The sequence below is a fragment of the Xyrauchen texanus genome, chromosome 9 (assembly GCF_025860055.1).
Source record: "Xyrauchen texanus isolate HMW12.3.18 chromosome 9, RBS_HiC_50CHRs, whole genome shotgun sequence".
In the NCBI taxonomy this organism is placed as follows: domain Eukaryota; kingdom Metazoa; phylum Chordata; class Actinopteri; order Cypriniformes; family Catostomidae; genus Xyrauchen; species Xyrauchen texanus.
The window spans coordinates 8,239,700-8,260,403 of NC_068284.1; the positions used below are offsets into that span (position 1 = coordinate 8,239,700).

The following is a 20,704-nucleotide window of genomic DNA, read 5'->3' on the forward strand; positions in this document are numbered from 1 at the left end:
TTATTCACATGCGATTGCAGTGTTTCCCATGGGATTTTGTGAGACTATGGGGGGGGGTGGACCTCCAACCCTCTAGGGGCGTTCGGGGGCATGCTCCCCCATAAGAAAATGTTGTACATTTTAAATTTAAATACTTGCATCTGGTGCACTTTGAGAGCAAAATACAGAGGCTAGTATTGTGCTCTTGTAAACAGTTTTGTGCTCTTAAAGCTGCAGTAGGCAACTTTGAAATAAATTGAATTGAGAAACAGCACCCCCGATTCTTTCCCATATATATGATGCTCTTCACCCCCAGCAAGGTTTTAACTGACAGCTGTTCACAAACAGAGCCAAGGCCTGCCTCGCCAAAAGCGATTGGCTAGAATTTGCTGCATTGACACTACCCAACCTACATTTTTCACTCAGAGCTAGAGTCTGTGGTGCTTAGAGCCCGAAGCCATTTGTTTTGAGAATAATGGCTGGCTGATGAAGTTATTGGCTGGCTAGCCGGCTCAGCCAAAACCTAAATGGCTGCTGCAGCCGCCAAACTTTTCATAGCTGCAAATGGCTGAAGCTGCCACTTCATGTCTACAGATGTCTATGTTCAGTGGTGGACAGTAACGAAGTAAATGTAATTCGTTACTGTACTTAAGTAGCTTTTTTGTGTATCTGTACTTTACTGAAGTATTTAAATTTGGGGAGACTTTTACTTTAACTCCACTACATTTCAAAGTCAAATATCTTTTTACTCTACTACATTTTCAAAATCAGTCGTTCCTTTTTATTTATGAGGGATAAAAATGTAACTGGTCAAACGAGCCACCAATCACAGTACAGCTGCGCTTTGTCTTGAACTTGCCTTGGCGGCATCTGCTAAGCCTGAACCAGGGTGCGTTTCCCAAAAGCATCGTTAGCCAACTATGGTAGCAAGTTCCGTCGTTATCATCATAGTTCAACGAGTCGGTGTTTCCCGAAACCATCGTTCCAACAAACATTCGCAAACAGCATCGCAGAGTTGTGTGGTTGGAACGACAGCTCTCGACCTGTGGTTAGAAGCAGAGTTTCTTGTTATTATAACATGTGGGCTTAATAAATTATTATCTTGAGCCAAATCAGCAAGATGACATTCAGTACAATCAGTATCTTTTATTTAGAAGACATACAAATGTCCTTTATGTCTTTTAGTTTGTCAATAGATTTAAAGCACCGTTTTTGAAGAGTGTGCATGTGTGAACGTGCTCTAGTGCATAAGAACGAGCCTATGATTGAATCTGGAAATAAAGCAAATAACTGAGAAAAATATGAGAGAGTCCTCAGATGACATGTCCGTAATTTATAGCAAAACATCTAGCATTAATTCGATCATTAATTCGAACAGATTCAGTAAAATTAGTTTTTAGTTCACCACATGTGTGACATCATTAACCAACGTGGTTGAACAACCAATTTGTGACAATACGGTTTTGGGAAACAGTCGTGACTAGCAAGTTGATTTCTTCAACAGTGCATCGTACTACGGTAGTGGAGCAGCAAGTTACGTTGTTGTACGGGAAACGCACCCCAGAGCCATTAAATATGAGAGTTGCTAACATAGACGGTTGCGACAGTGATCTCGCCGCCAGCGTGTCACGTGATTCGTGTAGCTCTCAATAGTTCCAAACAAATTGCGTTGCCAATGATTTTAAGCGGGCAGAGAGCAGCAGCTATTATTGCAGCAATTATCGGTAAATATTGACGCATAATGTACATTGCTTATTATGTTGACACTAAAATGACTTGCATATAATAGCATTGTTTTTCTGGAGAGTAGCAGAAACACTGCATTAATACGTTTTTGTGTTTAATTTTGGAGGAAATTGGCTGCTCTCATAACATAGAATATATATATATATATATATATATTCTATGTATGTGTGTGTGTGTGTGTGTGTGTATATATATATATATATATATATATATATATATATATATATATATATATATATATATATATTTATATTTAATGGCATTGTGCAGGTTTATGTGAATGTATCATAACATTAGGATGGTAATAATTATGACCATAGACGCTCGAGAAAAATATATACAGTAAATACTGTAAATGTATTATACCTTATGGGAACAGTCCCTTCCCTCCAAAATTAAACACACAAGAAATGTATTCAATTCAAATATATATATATATATATATATATATATATATATATATATATATATATATATATATATACATATATATATATATATTAGTAGTATATACATCTGACTAATTAATGTCATATTATTAATAGATTGGTGTGCCAAGAGTGACATTAGTCTTCATGTAGACTGAGTTAAGCAAGAGTCTTGTGACAAATTATAATAGGATATTATGGCCATAAAAAATCATAGTACTTGGATACTTAAGTACATTTGAAGGCAAATACTTTTGTACTTTTACTCAAGTGAATTTTTAAAGGCAGCACTTCTACTTTTACTTAAGTAATATTTTACCTTGAGTATCTTTAGTTTAACTCAAGTACATGGTATGTGTACTTCGTCCACCACTGTCTATGTTATACTGATTTACTAGATCTCAATATTTCAAAGCAATGCATGGCTTACACTATATTTCTACAAAATGCAATACAATGTAATAAAGAAAACACCAGATTTTACTTTCACAATGTTTGTACATATTTATTTTGTAGTCTGTATGCTACTAAACATTTTCACATAGCCTACAATGTGTTGTGTTTAGGCTAAATGCATGTAGGCTAAGTTGTATACAATAACTTGGCATTATCATGGATGAAGCTTATCATATTACACCTTGATTAAGAATGCAAACTTTTGTTGAATTTTATGAGAAATCTACAGACGCAAACAGACGAAGTGTAGTAAAATAAAGACCTAAATGTGTATTTCGGACTTTTTTTCACCACAAGTCTGAAAGAAGACATGTTATTGAAGACAAATATCCAAAAATCTCAAAATTGACCAGTAAAAAAAACTATGTTTTTGCCTGCCGTGTCTCGCCTTAATATAAACACACACTGTTATCAGTAGCCTATTATTTTGGACAAAGTTTTGCACATTTCACTTCAATGTACACTGAAGCATGCGTCGTGAATTAGCAATGTGGAAACGGTGGTTTGTTACTGCAGTAATATCACGTTCAGTGCTATAAATCTCTCCGTTCCAGAATATTTGGTTCATAACATCAATCTTTGATTCAGGTGTTTGTGCAACCGTGCCCTGAAGATTTAACAAAAGTCTGGGTAGGCCTAAGTTAAGAAAAAAGTAAGTAGGAATTAGGAAAGTATGTGAGAAGTGAGATCAAAATTACCTTGCTTGCTTCTTTCCGCCATTTCACCTCAGTGCGAGAAAAAAATGCATCGCTTCTTCTGTACGGAAAATGAGCAATTTTAATTGGTCGTCAATTCACTGTGAGTCTGTGTATCTTAGCAACGGGCACAAGACTGCGCTGTTATGAATCCAGTGGGAAAATAGATCTCGTGTATTGTTTATATATTTTGTGTGTGTATGTCTCTATGTGATAGAATTATTATTTGATGCAAATAATTCTTAGCCGGCTCAGCCAAACTTTATCAGATGGCGGCTCAATTTGGCTTACGAAATTATTGGCTGGCGGCGGCTGAAATTCTAAATGGCGCAAATGGCGGCGCCTGGCGGCGGCTTCGGGGTCTAGTGGTGCTAACTAATCTCTCACAGGGCCTCATTTAACAAGACACCATGTTTATATAGAAAAGTGATCAAGTGTTCAAAAGTCTGATTGCTTGGGGGAAGAAGCTGTCATGTAGCTGTCATGTAGTCGGCTGGTGCGGGTCCTGATGCTGCGATACTGTCTGCCTGATGGTAGCAGTGAGAGCAGCTGTAACCCGCACAAGAAGAGACAGTCACAATGTAAGTCAAACTGCGTTTTATTGCAGGCAGGCAAAAGTACAATCAAGGGGCAAATCCAGTGAAGAATGGTCAGGGTGAGCGTTAAATCGAAGCCGGGGAATCAAGATAGGGTAAAGGGGCAAATCCAGGAGAGAGTGGTCAACGAGAGCGTAGGGGGTCAAAGCCGGGGTAATCAGAATCAGCGAGACGGGACTAGAGGGAGCAAAAGACAGGGGAACAAGGGGAGCTGGCAAGCTAAGAGGTGAACGAGAGGAGGTCAAAACTAGACGAGACTAGCAGGGGGGCAAAGCCACGGGAAACTAAATACAATAACCAACAACCGTGAGACGAAAGGGTAGTGATATATATAGGGGCGAGTGCAGGTGTAAACCATGACAGGTGATGAGACGAGTGCAGGTGAAACTAATGTGCAGGAGTGCAGATGATGCGAGTGCAGGTGGTCATAATGTTCTGGGGGATTGGAAACACGTGAGAAACTCGAGGAAGGGAGATTGCCTACGAGCATGTGAGCGAGTAGGAGCAAAGTGGGCGTGAGGGCTTGAGCGAGCAAAAAGAGCGTGCGAGCTCGAGGGGGCGGAACGAGCGTGAGAGCTCAAGGGGGCGGAACGAGCGTGGAAGCTCGAGGGGGCGGAGCGAGGGAGCGGGATTCGTGACAGCAGCCCATGACTCCGGTGGCTGGAGTCTCTGATGATCCTCCGAGCTTTTTTCACACACCACCTCTTATATATGTCCTGGAGGGAGGGAAGCTCACCTCCGATGATGTGTCTGGCAGTTTGCACCACCCTTTGCAGGGCTTTGCAGTTGTGGCCGGTGCTATTGTCGTACCAGGCGGTGATGCAGCCAGTCAGGATGCTCTCTACAGTGCTGGTGTAGAACCATGTGAGGATGTGGTGGTTCATTCCAAACATCATCAGCCGTCTCAGGAAGAAGAGAACAAACAATTTTTGTGTTCATTATGAGACCGTGGTGGGGCGAATTAGACTAGTCAATTAATGGGAAACACTGCGATTGGATTAGCTACTCATGTGCTGGACTGTCATGTTTTTGGCTAATGCGGGTCACTACTGAATGATACGCATCAGAGGGGATTTAGAAGTGGGTATACGCAATGCAGACTTATAAAAAGTGGGAATACGTTGTATACCTGCATATACCCTGCACTACTTTCCTCGATAGACCACTCTGGACTGGTTCTTGCAGTTAAAGGCTGCACACAGTCATGGCATGATGTTTGTGGAAAACGTTTCAGTGAGTGGGAATAAGAGCATGCGATTTGGAAAGGGAGTCTAAATCTATTTAAAAATTTATATTATTTTATGTCAGTATCATTGGGCACACACAGCAGTCATAATAGTCATTACAATTTATTTAAGTCTAATTTAATCCTTGAATCCTAAAAGCCAAAGGAAGAAAACAGACATATCAATTTGTTTTTGTTTTCATTAGACAATATTGTACAAAATGTATCATTATATTGTAATACTAAACACTTATTTTAATTCATTGATGCAATTTTTGTGAGCTGTGTTAATGCCGTAAATGAGTTCTACCTGTCGCAACATTCTATAATTTGACATCTTTTATAATCATCGTACAGCATTTTAATCATCGTAAACTCCACACAAAGTTCACTCCTGTTTAGTGTAAAACATGTTGAAGATTGCCAGACAGGCGGTCAATTCATTAAAGCTGCGTACACACTGCCAGCGACTTTGTCGCTGCAGGTCGCCAGTGGCTGGCGGTTAGGTCGCTAGTGGGCGTTCCCACTACTGGTTGCCTAGTAACGTTTATAAATGACATTCACGGAAGCCATTCCATTGCTGTTGACAGTAAATCACTTTTCTTGCCACTAAAAACAAACATTTTGGAGGGAAAAGACTAAATATAAATGGAATCAGTACATAAAATGCTTTATATCAAAGATGAACGAGAAACAAGGCGTGCTCTTTGACATAGCGACTGTTTATCTGTGGCGAAAACGCAAACGCCGGTCTGTCTGGGTTCACAAAACCATTAAATCTCGGAGTCAGCATGGTGAGTACCACCGGCTGGTGTAGGAGCTGCGGCTGGATGAAGTCCGGTTCCAGCAGTACTTCAGGCTTGACAGGACCCAGTTTGATGAGCTGCTGCAGAGGGTAGGTCCCCTGATCTTTCCATAACTGCAGGAGCTGAGAGAGAGAGAAGCATCATGTGAGCTCTACCATCTTCTCTCGTATTGGCTGTCGCTCCTGTAAGTCGCTCTTCATTTGAATAAAGTCGCTGGACACGCCCACATCTGGTAGCCAACGGTCGCGACTGCTCGTGTCGCTGGAAGTCGCCAGCTCTCATTGAAAATTAATGGGATGGTGTCGCTGTCTCGCGCGATGTCGCTGGCAGTGTGTACGCAGCTTAAGTGTGTAATGTTTGCAGGAAGTCACGAGAGCGAGATCTAGATGCAGTTTAACTTTACTCACAAATAAATCAAATACAAAAACAGGGTAAACACTGAAACAGGGCAAGACTAGGAACTGGGAAATAAAACAAACATTACAAACAAGATAGCAACCGGAACATGAACTGGAGAAAAACACAACAACTGACAAAGACAGACCAGACAACAGGGCATTATCTACACAAGGATAAACGAGGTCATGGAAGACATGTGAGAACAATAGGGAACAGCTGGCAGTGTTGAGGGCAGTGAATTATGGGAAGTGTACTCCGGGGAAAACAGAAGACAGAGGATACCCCCCCCCCCCCATGGGTGGCTCCTGATGCCAAACGAAGGCTGGTAAGGGAGGTAGAGCCAAGATGGAACCAGAGACCAAAGAGGCCAGAGCAGATCAGGTGGATGGTCAGGAGACCAAGGAGACAAGAGCAGATCAGGAGGATGACCAGAAGACCAAGGAGGCCAGAGCAGATCAGGCAGACAGCCTGGAGACCAAGGAGACCAGAGCAGATCAGGTGGATGGCCAGGAGCCCTGGGAGGTGGCTGCGGACTAGGTCAAAAGGCCTGGGAGTCAGCAAGACTTGGAACAGGAGCCGTGGAAGACTCTGTGGAGGGAGCTGTGGGAGGCTCGAGGGGTGGAGCCGTGGAAGGCTCGAGGGGAGGAGCTGTGGGAGACTTGAGGGGTGGAGCCGTGGGAGGCTTGAGGGGCAGAGATGTGTAAGGCTTGAGGAGCAGAGACATGGAAGGCAGACCCATGGGACGCTTGAGGGGCAGAGCCGTGGGGGGCTCAAGGGGTGAAGTCGTGGAAAGTGGAGCTGTGGGAGGCTCGAGGGGTGAAGCCGTGAAGGCGGAGCCATGGATGACTGGAAAATGACCTCCGTGGTAGTGAGCATGGGCAGAGACTTGAGAACGTCCTCTGTGGTCGTGAACACTGGTAGAGACTCGGGAACAACCTTTGTGGTCGTGAACACTGGCAGAGACTTGGGAACAACCTCCGTGGTCATGTACACTGGCAGAGATCTGGAACGACCTCTGTGGTCGTAAGTACTGGCTGAAACTGGGGAATGACCTCTATAGTTGTGAACACTGGCACAGACTCGATAGCAGAAGCTTCTTCTTACTCTGGGATGCACAAGGCTGGCTTGGAGCAAGGGGCCATGGGAGGCTTTGGCCTTGATATCCATGGAGCAGGCTCAGATGTGGCTGTGACCTGGCATGGCACAGACTCAGACATGGCTGTGACCTGGCGTGGAGCAGACTCAGACATGGCTGTGACCTGGCGTGGAGCAGACTCAGACTTGGCTGTGACCTGGCATGGAACAGACTCAGACTTGGCTGTGACCTGGCATGGAGCAGACTCAGACTTGGCTGTGATCTGGCGTGGAGCAGATTCTGGCGTAGCTGTGATATGGAGTGAAGGAGAGGGGGATCTTCTAAACCGAGAGTTTCTAATGTTAAATTTACATATTCCTCCCAAGTGTAATATGCTTAATTTTGGAAAATCTATGTCAGGCTGTATCCATAACAGGAAGACAAAACTCCCTTTTGAAATGCTGTTCAGGTGTCTAGGTACTGTCTGACACCTTTTGCTCATCCTCAAGTTGTTCCATGGACATATTAGGGCTCTGAAGTAATTTACTAACTTAAATGATACAGTATGTTGTACCATATGATGGTGACAGAATATAATGCCATGACTAATTGTTTTTGAAGGTTTTATGCTGTAGACACCATCTCAGCATCCTTCTTCTGATGTGAAAATGTGATAAGTGCAGCCAAGTCCTCAAGTATTTGTGGCATTTGGTAATGGATCCTTGACACTTTCGACTCAACTATCCCAACTCTCCTATCTGGTGGTTGAAAGATGCATAAGGGTTAAGTGCTTCACATGTTCTGTTATTATGGTCCAGTACTGTACTGAAGAACTGAATTGATTGAATAATCTCTGAAGGACACCAAAAATGTGATGGAGAGCTCTGATGATTTATCTGCATCAGCTATGACCAAGTTAAGGCTATGGCTATCACAGGGAACATACATTGTCTCAATCTGACTTGGACTTCTTGTTTCTGTCCCTGTGTTACGATCCCTTGTTGTCTGCCCTGTGTTCTCTGTCTCACTAGTCACGTTTATGTCATGTTTCCTTGTTGTCTGCTCCGTGTTTTCCGTTTCACCCATCACCGATCCCGTTCCATGTCACGTTTTCCCTGTTGTCCGCCCTGAGTTTCACTGTCCGTGTGTGAGACTGCACTTCCCACAATTCCCGGATCACACTCCCAGCCCTGATCACTGTGTTATTGTCCACACCTGTCTGTTATTTTGTCATTACCTTGTCTGTTTATTTAAACCCCGCTTTCTCCCCTTCCCTTTGTCGTTCGTTGACGTTCCATGTCACGCTCTTGTCTGGTTTCACTCTCGCTGCTCGTGTTCCCTGTCAGTCTGTCCGCTCTCTCGTGGTTACCCTGTTGCCTGTCTGTTCCTTCCAAGGTTACCCTGTTGTTCTCCACCCTCTGTATCCTCCAGTATTTGGTTTGCCTTTTCCCATCGTGGATTTTTGATTTGTTCCCGTGTTTGGTTTCTTTTGTGTTGTGTCAATAAAAGCCGCACTCGGATCCACACCCCCGTCTGCCTTCTCCTGTTTACACACATCATAACAGAACGAACGACCAGCATCCTACGGCGCCCCCTCCCTCGGCTCTACCTTCAGAGCCTTCCAGGTCTCCGCCTCTGAAACCTCCTATGGCGCCACCTCCCTCGGCTCCACCTCCTGAGCCTTCCCGGCCTCCGCCTCCAGAGCCGCCCACGGCGCCATCTCCCTCGGCTCCGTCTCCTGAGCCTCCCACGGCTCCGCCTCCTGAGGCCCCAGGGCTTTCCATGGTTCCGCCTCCCTTGGCGCCGCCTCCTGAGTCCCCCTCTACTCCGCCTCCTGGGCCTCCCACAGCTCCGCCTCCTGAGCCTCCCTCGGTTCCACCACCAGAGCCTCCTTCAGCTCCACCTCCTGAGCCTCCCTCGACTCTGCCTCGAGTGGCTCCCTCAGCTCCGCCTTCTGAGCCTTCTACGCCATCGCCTCCCTCGGCTCCGCATCCTGAGCCTCCCTCGGCTCCGCCCTCCGAGCTTCCCTCGGCTCCGCCCTCTGAGCCTCCCTCGGCTCCGCCTCCCCAGCCTTCTACAGCTCCGCCTCCGAAGTCCTCCTTGGCTCTGCCTACCACGGCTCAATCTCTTGAGCCACCTCCGTCCCCGTCTCCAGAGCCCACCACGGTTCCGCCTCCTGACCCACCCAAGGCCTTACCACCTGAGTCTGCCACGGCTCTGCCTGCCTCTGCTCCGCCCACAGTGTAACCCATGGCTCTGACTGCCTCTGCTCCGCTCCCAGGGTCTTCTGTGGCACTGCCTACGCCTCCTTCGGCGTCGCCACCCAAGTCTTCGACTGCTCCGCCTCAGAAGTCCTCCTTGGCTCCGCCGCATGTGGCTCCGCCAGCTCCCCCAATGGCCACTCCTCCTCCTGCCCTACGGCCACCTCCTAGGCCACCTAAACCGGCCTCTGTCCTGTGGCCACCTTCCAGGTCCCCTGAACCGGCCCTTGCCCTGTGGTCAGCTCCCGGGCCATCTAAACCGGCCTCTGTCCTGTGGCCACCTACCAGGTCCCCTGAACTGGCCCTTGCCCTGCGGCCAGCTCCCGGGCCATCTAAACCTGCCTCAGTCCTGTGGCCACTGCCCAGACCCCCTGAACTGGCCCTTGCCTTGTGGCCAGTTCCCGGGCCACCCAAACCTGTCCCCAAATTGTGGCCGCCTCCCAGACCACCTAAACCTGTCCCTGCCCGGTTGACGCCTCCCAGGCCACCTGACCCGGTCTCCGTCTCACACCCCCATAGACTGCCCGCCTGCCCACCTGCCCTCTCGGCCTCCCTGGTCTACCTGTCTTCCCCTTATGCCTCCGTGGACTGCCTAATTGCCCCTGGTGCCCCCATGGACTGCCTAATTGCCCCTTGTGCCTCCTTGGACTGTCTCTGTGTCCCTTGTGGCCCCTTTTGTCTATCAATTCTCCCCCTGTTCTAGCCCCTCTCTCTGTGAACATTTTTGTTGTTGTTTTGTCATTTTTGTTATTATTTCGTTCTTTAGGACGAAATTTTTCCTTTTGAGGGGGGGCTAATGTTACGATCCCTTGTTGTCTGCCCTGTGTTCTCTGTCTCACTAGTCACGTTTATGTCACGTTTCCTTGTTGTCTGCTCTGTGTTTTCCATTTCACCCATCACCGATCCTGTTCCATGTCACGTTTGCCCTGTTGTCCGCCCTGAGTTTCACTGTCCGTGTGTGAGACTGCACTTCCCACAATTCCCGGATCACACTCCCAGCCCTGATCACTGTGTTATTGTCTGCACCTGTCTGTTATTTTGTCATTACCTTGTCTGTTTATTTAAACCCCGCTTTCCCCCTTCTCTTTGTCGTTCGTTGATGTTCCATGTCACGCTCTTGTCTGGTTTCACTCTCGCTGCTCATGTTCCCTGTCAGTCTGTCCGCTCTCTCTCGTGGTTACCCTGTTGCCTGTCTGTTCCTTCCAAGGTTACCCTGTTGTTCTCCGCCCTCTGTATCCTCCAGTATTTGGTTTGCCTTTTCCCATCGTGGATTTTTGATTTGTTCCCGTGTTTGGTTTCTTTTGTGTTGTGTCAATAAAAGCCGCACTTGGATCCACACCCCCGTCTGCCTTCTCCTGTTTACACACATCATAACACCCTGCATGTTGCTGCCATTGTCATATGATTGGCACCGGCAATCTGCAATGTTTAGGCTGAGTTTTTCTTACTGACCAAAAGGTTTTTGAAACCCTTTCCCAGTTGTGTCAGGAACATTAAGAAAGTCAACAAGGTGTTTAGAAATTGTAACACTGATTGATGAACAGTTTGCCACTCTTAAAACAAAAGAATATCTAGTGTATAGTCCATTATCACAGCATGGTACTTAAGTACATAGAACACTGTAATTGGTTTTGGACATTTTATTTCTCCAAACAGAGCAATGATTTTGTTTTGAACTGCTAAAGTAGTGTGCCCTTTTCTCCTTGTTTTGTATTCTTCTTAAATGCTCATTAATCAAATATAATATTTGAGTCAAATAAAGAGTCAAATATAGTAAGGAGATCCACTTGTGCACTTCACCATATGAATGCTGTGTGTGTCTTTTAAGTCACTGGTTTTACTTCAAAATCATAGGTCAGTCATATGACAGGGAGCCTTAAGCCTTTAATAAAGCCCACAATAAATGAACATCATCTACAGTCTCACATTTGCATTCTAACTACACTTTGCATAAATGATATTACAGGATATTTGTAGCATGTATGTGCTGTCCATATAAACAAGGTAAGCATGGGTTAAATTACATGGAATATTTAAAAAAAAAATTATAACAGCTTAACTTATACCAGCTTAAAAGGACAGGCTTCATTTGCTTTTGCTACATTTTTAGCAACTTATCCAATGCTTTTTCTGACTTCAAAGCATTGTTGGCCATTCAACCCTGTACGTCAATCAGGCCTGCTGCTTATCAGAATGAGTGTGCCAATCAGCAACGCGTTCAAGTAGAAAGTTATCTATCCATGTGTGACTTGCAGTAGCTAAAATGATTAACTTTACAATAAGCATCGAAAACCTCCAGGGATTTCACAAAGTTCATTTCAGAGGAAAATTTTTGTTTAAAAAAATAAATAAAAGTAACACAGATCACAGGGTGAGCACCCCAATACCACTTCCTTAGTTTTCCCCAGAATGTCTCCCATCCTGGTACTGGCCAGTCTCAACCCTGCTTAGCATTAGTGGGCAATTATGCAAGAGCTGCAGGGTGATATGGCTGATGACACATGGTGAGAACATCAGATTCTATACCAGGATGTATTATGTCATATGATATTCAGCTTGCACACCTCTATGGTTATGACTTTGTTGCAGACCTAGATTATGTTCATATTCATTAATTAATTAATTAACCTTTATTTATACTGGGTGACCAATGAGAGCAACTATTTTATGTGGGCACCCTGTGAACACAAGACCATGTTAAAGTAAATGAATAAAAGCAAGATAAGATTGACATTAACACATAGAGCTATATATACAAAATAAAAAGGCAACCATAAAAAATTCAAGTTATTCAAATCAAGAATATTGGGCAAAACATTATTCAAATCTCTACTCACTCAGTCATTGCTGGTATATGCACAGTTTATGGTGGACTCAACTTTAAAACGTGATTACATTTCAGACTATGCTGCAATTTATTCTAACTAACAGGAGCAAAACATTTTGGTCAGTGTGTTGCCACTGTACTGCCACAGCCTCCTGGCAAGATCTACCAGGGCGAACATCAATAATGGGTTATGCTTTGATTTAAAGGTAATAATAATTTTCTTTCACTCTTGTAGATTTGCCAGCTACCGCTATGTACAGCATCTTGGAGAAAGACTGAACCTGCTACGAGGAGAATCGTACATGTTGGTACACTGTCACCCACTTCTAGCACAACAGCAGCTCCTGACAAGGCTGCTGATCCACCTCATCGATCAGTAGGCATAGTTCATACTACATCATTTTGATTTTAAAAGCAGCTTGCTGATAAATCAGCACCCAAGAGAACACTGTTATCTAATTCAATCTAATTAAAAATACATACATACATTTATGATGACAATGATTATCATTATTACCACAAAGACTTGTCCCCCGTATATTTGTGTCCCGTATTAAAGCATAAAAAGTTCGGCCGGTGAGACAAGGTCCCGTATACTTTAATGAAACGCTCAAAATTCTCAAGCATCCCATATTCACGTGACATTCAATACTTTATCGTGTCGTGGCTTCTCGCAACCGCAGTGGGTTACTGCACCTTAGCGCATCTCATTGGGTAAGTTAAGCCAATGTCTGTATTATTATAAGAGGTTTGCAGTGCTTTGTGTGCCCTGTAACATATAAATGACTCATGGTTGTGTTTCATTCAGAAGTGATGATCTCTATGCCCTGTTTATCTTCCACTCTGAGAGCTTTTTAGGGCTGAAATGTGTCATAAAACAGTCTAAACTCACTTTTGAAGTAATTTGTATTGGAAATTCTGTTTGTAACGATCCTACTGGTCATCGTTATTGTATTCCATTCGAGTTGCCTAATTATAATTATATTATATTTTATATATAATTTATATATATATTTATATTATAAATATAATTATAATAGGCTAAAATGCTTCACCGCTTTCAGGCCGGGCACGGCGGTCCCTTTAAAACCTTTCCAAGCTCCTGGGGCATATGACATCCTCCGCGGCGGTCGCGCCGCTGGGGTTGAAACAGATGAGACCACTTCAGCACTGGCCCCAGACTTGAGTCACGAGAAAACCCTGGACAGGCCTCTGCTTTCTGCAGACAGGAGTCCTCTTGCAGCAGGTGTCCAAATTGGGTCCGGGCGCCGTGCGCAACGGTTAACCAGCCACGGGCCATTGGAAAGGGGCCCTGCTTGACTGTTTTCTTTGACCTGCGGAAGTTTCTCCCGTTAGTTCGAGACAAACATGTCCTAATCAGGTCAAACAGCACCACCGCGGTAGCATACATAAATCGCCAAGGCGGCGTACGCTCCCGCCACATGTCACGACTCGCCTGTCGTCTCCTCCTTTGGAGCCAGCAGCGACTCAGTTCACTGCGTGCCACTCACATCCCTGGCAACCTCAATGTGATAGCGGACGCGCTGTCATGACAATGCTTGCCCAGCGGAGAGCGGAGGCTTCACCCCCAGTCAGTCCAGCTGATTTAGGAATGGTTCGGCAAGGCCCAGGTAGACCTGTTTGCCTCCCGAGAGACCCCACTGCCAGCTCTGGTATGCCCAAACAGAGGCTCCCCTCGGGGCAGATGCACTGGCACACAGCTGGCCTGCGGGGCTGCTCAAGTACGCATTTTCCCCCAGTGAGCCTTCTTGCACAGGTGCTGTGCAAGGTCAGGGAGGACGAGGAACAAGTCACACTAGTGGCTCCCTATTTGCCCACCCAGGCCTGGTTCTCAGACCTCCGTATTCCTCGCGACAGCCCCTCCCTGGCGAATTCCCCTGAGGAAAGACCTTCTTTCTCAGGGACAGGGCATGCTCTGGCATCCGCAACCAGACCTTTGGAACCTCCACGTCTGGCCCTGGACGGGATGTGGAAGATCTAGCTGGTCTACCACCTACCGTCGTAGACACAATCAACCAAGCCAAAGCCCCTTCTACCAGGCATCTTTACGCCCTGAAGTGGCGCTTGTTAGCAAATTGGTGTTCTTCCTGGGCCGAAGACCCACAGAGGTGCGCAGTTAGGTCAGTGCTCGTACGTGCAGTCTGACACAGCCGGTCGCCTTTGCACGTAAAATACCTGCCCGCTCCTGTGTCAGCAGTACATGTACATGGCTCAGCGCATGGCGGGATTTAAATTGGACCCCTAGTGTCGCTTCTTCGACACAACGTTGAAGTGAGCGACAGACTGGGTATGTCTAGGTTACGTATGTAACCTCCATTCCCCGATGGAGGGAACGAGACGTTGTGTCCTCCCGGCCACGTCGCTGAGCCGAGCCACTGTAGTGGCTGGACCATTTCCGGCTGCTCAGAAAAATCCTGAATGAACTAGACGTATTTTCCCGCATTTATACCTGTATGTCCAGGGCGGGGTATGCAAATACTGTCTGCCAACTTCTCATTGGCCTTTTTTCATAGATCAGAGGTATATTCGGCACTCAAGAGAGACTCTAGTATCGGCACTAGTATCGCTTCTTCGACAAATCATCTCATTCCCTCCATCGGGGAACGGAGGTTACATACGTAACCTAGACGTTTTATTTTAAACTGATTTGAATTTAACTAAATAATATAGCAGGGATTCATTTAGAAACATTCAATGTAAAAAAAATGTTCGTCTGGTCACCTAAAATGTATTGCATGTGGTAATATGAATAAGACAAAAATAATATTTAATGTGATTGCATCAGCCTGATAACATTGCATCAGTAAAATTTTGAAGGGTCAGGGAACAATTTCTGGTTAACACTTTTTACTGTGTTTTATGTTAGACTTCAAACTGTCCCTTTTGTTATTTTGATGTACAGGTGCATTTCAAAAAATTTTAATATCGTGGAAATTGTTTTTTTCCGTAATTTAATTCAAAAAGTGGAACTTTCATATATTCTAGGCTCATATTGTAATGAATCAGGCAGACGAGGAGGTGCGGATCCAAATGCAGTTAAACTTTATTTAAAAAACTAACAGAAAGGAAAAAACCTCAATGGGGAAACAAACACAAAACTAGAAAAACACGGGCAGGGGAGACATACCAGGGAGGCAACATACCATACAACCATACCAAACAACGACTGACAGAGACTGAACAAACAGACAGGGTTTAAATACAAGAATGTGAGACAAAGGGGCCAATGAACAACCAGAACACAAACTAGATGACAAGGTGATTAACAGAAGCAAGTGACAAATTAACAAGGGCAGGTGAAAACAATGAACACGAGGGAAAACAAGACTATGGAGTTACAAGAGTGCCAAAAGTGAAAACTAAGGAACTACAAAAGTGACAAAAATGACAAACAAAGGGCAACGAAAAAACAAGACAGGGTATACATAACAGAGCCCCCCTCAAAGGATCGGCTTCCAGACGATCCTAAAAACCCAAGACAAAAGAAAGAAAACCCACAGAGAACAAAATGATGGCACCGGGGGCAGACAGGCAGACCAGGGGGGGCACAAGAACAAGGAGGCAGTCCAAGGGGCACAGAGGGCAGGCAGGAAGTCCAAGGGGGGCCACGAGGGGAAATGAGACAGTCCACGGGGGCACAAAGGGAGAGGAGACAGTCCATGGGGGCACAAGGGGCAATTAGGCAGTCCACGGGGGCACAAAGGGACAGGTTTAGGAGGCTGGGGTGGTATTGACCAAGGCAGGGACAGGTTTAGATGGCCCGGGGGCTGGCCATAAGGCAAGGGCCGGTTCAGGGGGCCTGGGAGGAGGCCATGGGCCAAGGGCCGGTTTGGGGAACCTGGGAGGTGGCCACAGGACAGAGGCCTGTCTTGGTGGCCTAGGAGATGGCCGTGGTGCAAGGACCAGTTCAGGGGGCCTGGGAGGAGGAGTGGCCACTGGGGAGGCCGGCAGAGCCGCGAGGGGCGGAGCCAAAGGTGACTTCCCTTTTTAAGGGACCAAAAGTAATGGGACAATTGGCTGCTCAGCTGTTCCATGGCCAGGTGTGTGTTATTCCCTCATTATCCCATTTACAAGGAGCAGATAAAAGGTCCAGAGTTCATTTCAAGTGTGCTATTTGCATTAGGAATCTGTTGCTGTCAACTCTCAATATGAGATCAAAAGAGCTGTGAAGCAAGCCATCATTAGGCTGAAAAATCAAAACAAACCAATCAGAGAGATAGCAAAAACATTAGGTGTGGCCAAATCAACTGTTTGGAACATTCTTAAAAAGAAAGAAGGCACCGGTGAGCTCAGCAACACCAAAAGACCCGGAAGACCACGGAAAACAACTGTGGTGGATGACTGAATAATTATTTCCCTGGTGATGAAAACACCCTTCACAGTTGGCCAGATCAAGAACACTCTCCAGGAGGTAGGTGTATGTGTGTCAAAGTCAACAATCAAGAGAAGACTTCACCAGAGTGAATACAGAGGGTTCACCACAAGATGTAAACCATTGGTGAGCCTCAAAAACAGGAAGGCCAGATTAGAGTTTGCCAAAAAAAGCCTTCACAGTTCTGGAACAACATCCTATGGACAGATGATACAAAGATCAACTTGTACCAGAGTGATGGGAAGAGAAGAGTATGGAGAAGGAAAGGAACTGCTCATGATCCAAAGCATACCACCTCATCAGTGAAGCATGGTGGTGGTATTGTCATGGCGTGGGCATGTATGGCTGCCAATGGAACTGGTTCTCTTGTATTTATTGATGATGTGACTGCTGACAAAAGCAGCAGGATGAATTCTGAAGTGTTTCGGGCAATATTATCTGCTCATATTCAGCCAAATGCTTCAGAACTCATTGGACGGCGCTTCACAGTACAGATGGACAATGACCCGAAGCATACTGCGAAAGCAACCAAAGAGTTTTTTAAGGGAAAGAAGTGGAATGTTATGCAATGGCCACGTCAAACACCTGACCTGAATCCGATTGAGCATGCATTTCATTTGCTGAAGACAAAACTGAAGGGAAAATGCCCCAAGAACAAGCAGAAACTGAAGATAGTTGCAGTAGAGGCCTGGCAGAGCATCACCAGGGATGAAACCCAGTGTCTGGTGATGTCTATGCGTTCCAGAATTCAGGCTGTAATTGACAGCAAAGGATTTGCAACCAAGTATTAAAAAGCGAAAGTTTGATTTATGATTGTTAATCTGTCCCATTACTTTTGGTCCCTTAAAAGGTGGGAGGCACATATACAAACTGTTGTAATTCCTACACCGTTCACCTGATTTGGATGTAAATACCCTCAAATTAAAGCTGAAAGTCTGCAGTTAAAGCACATCTTGTTCGTTTCATTTCAAATCCATTGTGGTGGTGTATAGAGCCAAAAAGATTAGAATTGTGTCGATGTCCCAATAATTATGGACCTGACTGTATAGTAAATGTAGTTAAATGAGTAAAACCTAAGTGACGTCTAAATAAAATAAATTTTGTGCAGACTGGTAAAATTACAGTAGGCCATCACAACACACACAGAGAGAGAGAAAAAATATTTTAAGATTTTCGCATTTAAATTTTATTGAATGTTATGAAATTGAAATGCTTAAATCTTTAAAATGGTTAGCCTATACATTAACATTGGTGATTGTTTATTATTTGTAAAAAATATAAACACCTAACTAATGGAGTACTATGATTATTTTGTGTAATAATGCATGTTAACATTAATATCAAATGTTAAAAATAATCTATTTTATAAAATAAACCTTATCAGATAATTTGACATTTAAAAAGACTTACATTATTGGGAAGTGACAACTATTACCAGTTAATTTGTTACTGATAATGTGAAGCTGAAGCATATTCTAACCCAACATCACAAGACCAAGAACAGCTTTGTCTTTATCAGATATTGCAGAATGGATCAACCCATAATATGTAATGGTTCAGTCCACAACATACTGTATATAAACCACTGCAGCGCCACACTCTTTATTTCCAGTGTTGGGGTTGAAGTGTCTACACATTAGGCAGATTGTGGAAGTTTGTACAAAGAACAAACTCTTTGAATCTTCAATGCAGTAGAGCATCTTATTGTGACAATGTTGCAATTAAAAGTGAGTAAAGATGCGCACTTGGACAAAGATAAACAAGTTCTCTCTTGGTTCAGCACTGACTTCATTTACCAAATCATACCCGGATAGCGCTCTGAACCGGATCAGGTCCATGTTCAAATCCATAAAGAAAAAGTTAAATGTCACCTCAGATGATCCCACTTACACGGTCGTATATTTAGGAAATTCTACCACCATTCAGTCAAAAGGAGAGGGATGCACGGATGTGGCCATCAATAAAATCTGGAATAAAAGCAAGATGGGCAAAAACGGCAGCAAAATGCATCTGACCATCAGCGCTGAGGGAATACGCATGGTCCACTCTGATGAGAAGTCCAAGAAACCAGGACATCTGTACTTACTTCACCAAATCATTTACTGCATAGCCAATCCGAGGCTTCCCAATATCTTTGTGTGGATTTACAGACACGAGATGAAGCATAAATCGGTGATGCTGAGATGTCATGCAATCCTGGTGTCCAAACCTGAGAAGGCGAAAGCGATGGCACTTCTGCTCTATCAGACCTCAAGCACAGCGCTGTGCGAGTTTCAGAGACTCAAACGAAGAGAAGATGCCAGACATCAGCAACAGAACTTCATAGGAGAGCAAACTGTTCCTCTGGTGCCAAAGAGGAAGATGATGAACATGTACAAACCTCCAGTGGAGCGTAGCAGAAGTGCTCCTAAACTCCACTCCATCACCGAAGACCTGATTGGGGAAAGGGAGGAGGAGAGGGCCATGCTCTTTGAGGAGTTTCTGGATGATGGCAGTTTTGAGGGCAGCAAAGAGGAATTATGCCTCATAATCAGTGAACTTGGAGAACTGTCAATAGGAATTGATGTGAAGTGGCTGTGTGGAGAGGGCACTGGCAGCGAATCATCCATAGACAGTAATATAGAGTTGAGCTCTGGGACTGATTCAGATGAGTTCACAGATGGCAAACATTGTTTACCTCCTTTGAAACAATTGTTGGATTGATCTTGTAGTTAATGTTTAAATGTACTTAAACTATATCTTTGCTATGCAAATGTTTAAAATCCCTTAATATTCACTTGTCAATATACAGATGCTGTATTACTAACAGTAGGCTTATGTTTAAAGTAAATGCAGTATAATTCAGTATTATTTTTCAATAAACACAAGGCAAAGTGGTATTTCATTGTGGTGTCTATTTGAGTGTTGAACGGCATTAAACTATTAGTAGTTGGTGGTCAAGCTATGAAATTATATTCCCCAAAAAATGGAGGGACGTACATGCTGGCTCATGCACATAATCTTTTCCACATGTTAACAAGCGTTATTTTAGGTCACCGTGGAGTGCATTGTCCCAGATTCATTGGCAGTCAGGTCAATTGAAAATGTAGCAGCTCTATTGAGTTACAGTACAGTATTGTAAAACAGATTAGGAGGAATTATGTTTTCCTCTGTGATGCACTCTTTCACCCTGCCACCATACTCATCATTAGTTTGATTATCATTAAAACAACATTCCCAGAATAGTGGATCACCATTGACCTATGCCTTTTTGTGTTAAAGATACAGTTAATATTACATTCTTTCACATATCCAATCACCAAACTGACATTAACATTAACAAATGGTTCCAGTGTGATAAATTACTGACAACATTGATTTCATTTCTGACCCAGTTTTGTATTTGGGGCACTGATATGGTCTCTGAATGGAAAATGTTTGCTGGTCCCAATTGTGCACAGGTCTGTGTTTACTGGTGAGAAAATGCCAAGAGCACAGTCAATATCCTGACCCACACACCCCAAGAGATGTCTATCTTCACAGACGTGTGCCATTTTGTGTTCTGTGCTCATATGTGCTCATTACAGTAAACAAAGGAGTCAATCATTTATTATAACTGTGTTTATTGTCATAAATATTTTAGTACTGATATATTGTGTTTGCATACATATTGAAAGCCCTTATATTAATATATTAGCAAGGAATAAAGTTTTTGTTATGTATCAGATACTTTCACACACTGTTCGTGTATGATTTGAAGCAGAGAAGTATTTGAAAATCTGACAAGGACAACAAAGATGCAAGACTGTAATTTCTTCAAAAGGGAATAAACTACAATC

At 44.3% G+C, this 20,704-nt stretch overlaps 1 protein-coding gene across 1 annotated transcript; it reads left to right on the plus strand.

Moving 5' to 3' along the window:
• Positions 1-18,623: 18,623 nt before the first annotated feature.
• On the plus strand, positions 18,624-19,589 carry LOC127649014 (protein FAM43A-like). Its single transcript, XM_052133898.1, has one exon. It carries the CDS (start codon positions 18,624-18,626, stop codon positions 19,587-19,589), a length of 966 nt encoding a protein of 321 aa, XP_051989858.1.
• The last annotated feature ends 1,115 nt before the right edge of the window (positions 19,590-20,704 follow it).